The 7,338-nt window shown below is 39.7% G+C and overlaps 2 protein-coding genes across 4 annotated transcripts in view; one reads left to right on the plus strand and one right to left on the minus strand.

Moving 5' to 3' along the window:
• Positions 1-4,105: 4,105 nt before the first annotated feature.
• On the minus strand, positions 4,106-6,467 carry LOC107552306 (DNA-directed RNA polymerases I, II, and III subunit RPABC4-like). 2 transcript variants are annotated; one of them, XM_016234164.1, is made up of 4 exons: positions 6,367-6,467; positions 6,066-6,129; positions 5,876-5,968; positions 4,106-4,164 (listed from the first exon to the last, which is right to left on the minus strand). In XM_016234164.1, the coding sequence occupies exons 2-4, from the start codon at positions 6,124-6,126 to the stop codon at positions 4,142-4,144; spliced, it is 177 nt and encodes a 58-aa protein (XP_016089650.1). In that variant the 5' UTR covers positions 6,127-6,129; positions 6,367-6,467; the 3' UTR covers positions 4,106-4,141. The 2 variants fall into 2 exon arrangements, with proteins under 2 accessions (XP_016089650.1, XP_016089651.1); XM_016234165.1 differs by lacking the exon at positions 6,367-6,467 and having other exon boundaries at positions 6,066-6,147.
• Positions 6,468-6,524: 57 nt separating this feature from the next.
• LOC107552308 (poly [ADP-ribose] polymerase 10-like) overlaps positions 6,525-7,338 on the plus strand; it is a 3,321-nt gene continuing 2,507 nt past the window's right edge. The window contains exons 1-2 of one of the 2 annotated variants that reach the window (XM_016234166.1): positions 6,525-6,594; positions 6,813-6,869. The gene's annotated coding sequence lies outside the window, so the exon portion shown is untranslated. Of the gene's footprint in view, positions 6,595-6,812; positions 6,870-6,899; positions 6,994-7,338 lie in introns of those variants that run through there. The other variant, XM_016234167.1, reaches the window with a different exon arrangement.

A 7,338-nucleotide genomic window follows, 5' to 3' on the forward strand; every position in this document is an offset into this window, starting at 1 on the left:
ATCATTTAGCTGCTTGATATTTTTTTGATTAGATTTATTTCAGGATACTTTGGTGAATAGAAAATTTAAAAGCAATTATTTGAAGAAAAAAAAATTGTAACAAATGTCTTTACTGTCAAGTTCAATTTAATGCATCCTTTGCTGAATTAAAAAAAAACTGAAGATTGGAGTAATGATGCTGAACATTCAGCTTTACATCACAGGAATAAATTAGTTGTTAAAATATATTACAATAACAAATGGTTATTTTAAATTGTAATATTTCACAATATTATCTTTTTTTTTTTGATCACGTAAATGCAGTCTTGACAAGCATAAGAGACTTATTTAAAAGAAAATATTTAACATTTTTGACCACTAGTGTGACTGTTCGTTGAAAGAAACAGAAAATGTATTTTGTGCTTATAACAGCACAAAATAACTGCAGTTATTCCGTTTAGCCATTTAAATTTTGGTTACAGTAACACATTTTGCAGGTTACACTCTTAAAAATAAAGGTTCCAAAGGGTGTTTTTGCAGTGATGCCATAGAAGAACCATTTTTGGTTCCCCAAAGAACCTTTCAGTTCCTAATGGCGCTTTTCCACTGCATGGTACGGCTCGGTACGGTTCACTTTTGGGGGGTTTTCCACTGGGTACAGTACCTGGTACCTGGTACTTTTTTTAGTACCACCTCGGTTGGGGTTCCAGGTGACCCGTACCATTACCAAAACGTGACGTGTAAACTCTGCTGATCCCGGATTGGCCGGAGAGAATCGTCACTACCCGCGTCACTGAACTTGCGACACAAACACAACAGAACCGCTAGATTTAAATCAGCACAGCCAGCGAAGGATCAAACGCAACTGTTTTGAACGAGCACACCTTTTTTTAACAACCAAAAAGTTTTGTTGTCTGTTGCGGAAGAATAGACGTTCCTATCCCAGCGAGAGCTTGATGGGGCGAGTTTTTTTAGGAGTCGTGGTAGTAGAGGCGGCGCAACTATAACGACACATGAATAATCCCGCCCACTCTAAAGCGGTACTGAACTGCAGTGGAAACACAAACCGTGCCGAGCCGAGCCGGGCCGAGTCGTACCACGCCGTGGAAAAGCGCCATTAGTGAAGCTGACTGAGCCATCGTCTCCGAGGCGTGTGAGCAGCACTACACATATTTTTCACCTCTCAGCTGAGGTGATGCACTATATAGAAAGGGTGTGTCTTCTGATGTTTCAGTAGTCATCGGATACAGATAAAAGCAGCATGATATCAAAGTGTATGAGACAACGTACATTTCCACATCTAACAACATTTGTGTTGTTATGCACAATAACCAAAAAGTTTTGTTGTCTGTTGTGGAAGAACAGATGTTCCTATCCCAGCGAGAGCTTGATGGGGCGAGTTTTTTTTAGGAGTCGTGGTAGTAGAGTCGCGCAACTATAACGACACATGAATAATCCCGCCCACTCTAAAGCGGTACTGAACTGCAGTGGAAACGCAAACCGTGCCGTGCCGAGCCGAGCCGAGTCATACCACGCAGTGGAAAAGCACCATAAAAGAACCATTTTGAAGAACATTTTAGAAATCTTAAGAACCTTTTTCGACTATAAAGAACCTTTACTGCATTTGAAAGGTTCCATGGATGTCATTGAGAACCATTGATGCCAATAAAGAACCTTTATTTTTAAGCGTGAAGATATAAAGTTTTAGGATCATGAAACTGTCCAAATGTTAGCAAAGTTGTGATTCTGATCATCTGAATTCATACAGATTGTCAGATTTGTTGCGCAGTTTTTGCATCTATTAAAGCACAAAATGGTTTTTTTCTTCACAAATTATGCTGGATCACGTGATCATCAGGTTTCACACAAACTTGTGGAATCTACTATAAAACACAACAATGACAACAAATATTTTTACATTCTTTAATTAGGGGTCAAGCACCGAAAGTGCGTAGGCACCTATTGTTTCTGTTGGTGTTCCTCTTCTTCCGCTCTCGAGTCTATGGCAGCCCATAGAACCGATTGTGGGGACAGTCAGAACAGTCACCATTGCAAATTTGGAGTCTCTAACTCAAACTCTGTAGCACCACCACTTGTCCAAAGTTTCACTCATGTTTATGCTAATAACATTTGAACCGTAAAGCACAGAAGGAAAATTATTTTTTCCTCTGAATCCTTGGCTCATGCCGAGTCGAATGAACTCCAAAATGTAAAAATCGTAAACTTTAGTTTTTTCGCTATTTTCAATTGTTCGAAAAACATACTTTTTCTAACTAGTCCCAAAATTGGCTCAGATCATCTTCAGACCATGCTGGTAAACAGTTATGGAATTCAAGTTGATTCATCAAACCGTTCTTGAAAAACACGCAAACGAATTCGACGAAGAGCATGCAAAAATGGGTGTGAGGCTATATCTCCGCAATGGTTTGGCGTATTTATTTTGGTGCGTGTTATAACAAGCATGACTTGAGACTATCTGCAGTGTTTCGTGCAGTGCCACCTGGTGGTCGGGAGATATGAAATAGCTATTATTGCTTATAACTTCTGAATGGTTTGACCAAAAATCACAAAACTGGTCTTTTTAGATTCGGTGGAGCATGCCGAATTTGACCATGTCAGCCATTTTGAATTTTGACGTAAAATGCTATATTTTACAAACGCATTGACGTATCATTACGAAACTCGGTATGCTTCTTCGGCACCATGCCCTGATGGTACTCAAAACGTTTGGGGGCAAACCAAAAATGCTAATAACTTTTGCTTACATTAGCCTATTGTAATGAGACTGATGTTGATAGATTCCTTGTATCATGCCGAGAACATCGATACCAATTATGTCATAACTGGCCGAACGTCCTGTCCGCCATTTTGATTCATGTTGAAAACCTACCTTTTCGAACTCCTACAGCGTTTGTCCGATTTTCACCAAATTTGACTCGGATCATCTTCAGAGCAAGCTGGCAAAGAGTTATGGATTTCGTGTCGATATACAAAACGGTTTTCGTTTAGCGCATCAACAAATTAGCTGGAAAGATGCCACACTGCATCTGAGGCTGTATCTCTGCATAGCTTTGACATGACACCAAACTTTGTGTGTGCCATTGTCACCTCACACAGAACACACCGAATTGATTTGATTACAGCGCCACCTGTTGGTCAGAAGTGATAAGCCATTAAATCATATTACTAGAGGTTTTATTCATGTTTTTCAGCCATTTCAATTACAATCATCCTAAAATTGCTTTTATTACTCATTGTTGCATTTGGTCTGATGCTCCATGCCATGCTTAGCTCCTCATTTTGCCTTTGGAGTGCTTGGCCCCTTAATTGTTGCTTGCAGCTATATTTTATATTTGCTTTTCAACAGGAATTCATGTGATTGGGCGAAAAATTTCCCCACACAGATTTCACAACAGGTTCACAAATTGGTCACGTAAAATAGACCTATATTGCTTGTGAAATTTCGGTAATGGCTGATAATATTTCCATTTCTAATGGAAAAAAAAAATCCCTTCATCCATCCTAAACCATAAGAGCAACTCACTACTTGATTTGAGCAGGGTTTACACCAAAAAATAAGTTATTATAATTCTAAACTGCAAATACAAAAAGAAAACATCCACTCAAGAATTTTTTTGTAAATTGAATTTTACTCAATTTTGATCCATTACTGCCCATTCAAATTGTATAGATGTATTTACACAAAGATTTCAAAAAAAAAAAAAAAAAAGGCTAATTCATGGCTGATAATATCACTACTTGATTTGAGCAGGGTTTACACCAAAAAATAAGTTATTATAATTCTAAACTGCAAATACAAAAAGTAAAAACATCCACTCAAGAATTTTTTTGTAAATTGAATTTTACTCAATTTTGATCCATTACTGCCCATTCAAATTGTATAGATGTATTTACACAAAGATTTCAAAAAAAAAAAAAAGGCTAATTCTAACAGGAAAACAGCAGATTCATCTCATCGGGCATCAAAAACAACCACTGGAAACAGGAGTTAAGGGAAAATATAATGAACACAGGAGGGTTAATACAGAAGACCAAAAAAATAAAATCTGATTAAAATGTAAACATGACTATAATTACTTAATTAGTATGGCATGTATGGGTGCTTAAAGGCTAATTCTAACAGGAAAACAGCAGATTCATCTCATCGGGCATCAAAAACAACCACTGGAAACAGGAGTTAAGGGAAAATATAATGAACACAGGAGGGTTAATACAGAAGACCAAAAAAAATAAAATCTGATTAAAATGTAAACATGACTATAATTACTTAATTAGTATGGCATGTATGGGTGCTTTCACACTTGTCATGTTTGGTTCGATTAAAACAAACCCTGGTGCGATTGCTCTGTTAGTGCGGTTCGTTTGAGTAAGTGTGAACGCTGCCATCCGAACCCTCCTGGTGCGCACCAAACAAGCGGACCGAGACCGCTGAAAAGATGGGTCTAGGTCCGCTTCCAAACGAACTCTGGTGCGGTTCGAATGATATATGAACGCAACATGGACCAAATACTTCCAAACTAACCAAAAACAGGAAGCAATGACAAGATGCGACACGATTTGGCGACATGTCATGGAGCAACGATGAGGTTGCAGGTGGTGAAAATAAAATGATATGTACACGCAAGAATGAGCGCGCTTAGTCCAGCAGGCGGCATTAGGTGTGTTCGACTTAAAGGGTTAGTTCACCCAAAAATTGTCATTAATTACGCACCCTCATGTCGTTTCAACACTGTAAGACCTTTGTTCATCTTCGGAAATAGATGGTGCCATTTTGGAGAGTATCAGCTGGACGTAAACAGCGTATGCTGTTCTGTGTCAGCTGCGTCACACGGATACGCTGTTTTCGTTCAGATCAAATCACAACAACGTAGGAAACAGATCCGGCGTGACGCAGCTGACACAGAACAGCATACGCTGTTTACGTCCAGCGGATACTCTCCAAAATGGCACCATCTATTTTCCGAAGATGAACGGAGGTCTTACAGTGTTGAAACGACATGAGGGTGTGTAATTAATGGCAGAATTTTTGGGTGAACTATCCCTTTAAAGAGGCGCTGAGCAGCAGACCGATCAGTTAATGGATGCTTTGATATCATACACCCGCAGCGCCGCTTTAAGTCTAACGCACCTTTTGTTTGGGGTGTTCGGTGAGTTGTTCCGTCACGATATATACGCCATTCAAGCCGACCGATCAGGTTGTGAACGTATCACTATGCCTTTAGGTTCGCCAGTGGACCAGGACCAAATGTATCATTTTCCTTTTTGGTCCAGACACAAGTGTGAACGCACCCTATATCTGAATCAAGAAACCCCGGCAAGAGCTTCATTTTGTAATTACTAGAAGAATTAAAGTAGTAGTTCACCACAAAAACAAGCCCTCATTTATTCACCACCATATGCTCTATGAAACGCATAAGAATGGTTCTCTCTTACACACTTCTGTTCTTCACACAGCGAGAACTCTACACGGCTGTAAAGCTCCAAAAAGGGCATCCGCGCTATATCTTACATTATTAACAGCAATTGCCACGGATTACACATTTTGTGATCAAGCGCAAACCTCCTTATTTGAATGAAAGAATAATGATGAATGAATTTAAATGGTCAGCTTTTCAAAATAACTTCAGGCGGCTTGGAAAACAACACACGAGTCAGATGGACCACTTATGTTTTGTTTTTTTAGAGCTTTACAGATGTGGTGACGATGAACTGTCATTGCGTGGAAAAGAGCAGATTACAAGCTATATTTCTCATAACGTAAAAAAGGTTACATCATATGATGTGCGTTATGGTTTTGGCACAACATGAGGGTGAGTAAATGATGGCTGTTCGCCCGCTTTTAGCCACCAAGCATTCTTTAGCGGAGAGAGGATACATCTTTTGGTCCTCTTCTTGTACATGATTCTGTAGCCGCACTCTCTGCATCTGATGGGGTCCCGGGCCTTGATCTCGTTCTCTGTGTGACACTCTGAAACACAGCAGCAGAAACACTGGACAGCTCAGACGGTGTGAGGAAAGACAGGATTATCAAGCACCAGCACATGAAGCATGAAGAGAGGAACTACCTCCACAGATATAGATCATGGGCTGCTGTTTAACTGGCTGAATGTCTTTCTGAGAATCCATGGCCTGAAACACACACAAACAGCTACTACTTAATGCATTAGTATAATGATTAAACACTATACATATATCAGATGAATTCTTAAATTAATATATAGTACCGTATCTACTTGTTACATGGGCTAGACTTTACTTTATTACTCCAATGTGTACGGACACGCTCTACTATTACTCGTTAGATGCATTATTCTACATATTTATATTAGATACAAAGCCGCACAATATTATTCTTAACTTCATTACCTCTCACGCGTGAGCTCTCGGTTTGCTACAAAGCGCTGTCGGCGTTCACGCATGCGCAGTACTTACAGAAGGACATCAGAGTAACGAACGCTGCTATTGGTTGAAACGAATGGTGGGAGGGGCTTATAATTGTACGCAGTTGCTGGTTTATGGGACTTTTATTTCCTTGTGCGGCGAAAAACTTCTGAAATCGCGGAGACATCGTTAAGCGTATATTCATCGGCAACCGTACGTAATCTTGCAAATATAGAAGTATTTTTTAATTTAATTAATTGTTTGAAAGTTTGGCTGTTAGTAATACGTCTTTAGTACTGCAATTAAAAATCGTGTTACGTATTATTGTTATTATTTGCACAATGGCGTTATTAACATTCAGTTACAAATATAAATGTATTATTTAGTATTTGTATCGCTGAAATGTGTTCTCCTGTGTCGGCTCTAAACAGGAAGTAGCGAGTCACAGCGGCAGCGGCGGTGGGCAGGGGTCAGGGGTCAGGGGTCAGGTGAGCCTGCTCGACTTACCTCTCACTATTGTGTTATGCTCTTGTTGTGCCAGTGTTGCTCAAACATTATCGTGCACAGTATCTAGTCTTCTTCGTATTATGAACATTAATGCGATGCTGTCAGGTATGATCCAGCCTCACCTTTCAGTTTCTCTTTCTCGGCATTGGTTTATCATTACACGACACAAGATATATTTCATAACAAGTTTACAACATCCAGTTACCAAGTATATCGATCTCTAATTACTCATGATTTCTAATTTCATTCCTAATTACTGTCTGTCTGTCTGTGTCTGTGTCTGTGTCTGTGTGTGTGTGTGTCTGTGTGTCTGTGTCTGTGTGTGTCTGTGTCTGTGTCTGTCTCTCTGTGTGTGTGTCTGTGTGTGTGTCTGTGTGTGTGTCTGTGTCTGTCTCTGTCTCTGTCTGTGTCTGTGTGTCTGTGTCTGTGTGTGTGTGTGTGTCTGTGTGT

The sequence above is a fragment of the Sinocyclocheilus grahami genome, unplaced genomic scaffold, assembly GCF_001515645.1.
Source record: "Sinocyclocheilus grahami isolate Dianchi unplaced genomic scaffold, SAMN03320097.WGS_v1.1 scaffold446.1, whole genome shotgun sequence".
Taxonomy (NCBI): domain Eukaryota; kingdom Metazoa; phylum Chordata; class Actinopteri; order Cypriniformes; family Cyprinidae; genus Sinocyclocheilus; species Sinocyclocheilus grahami.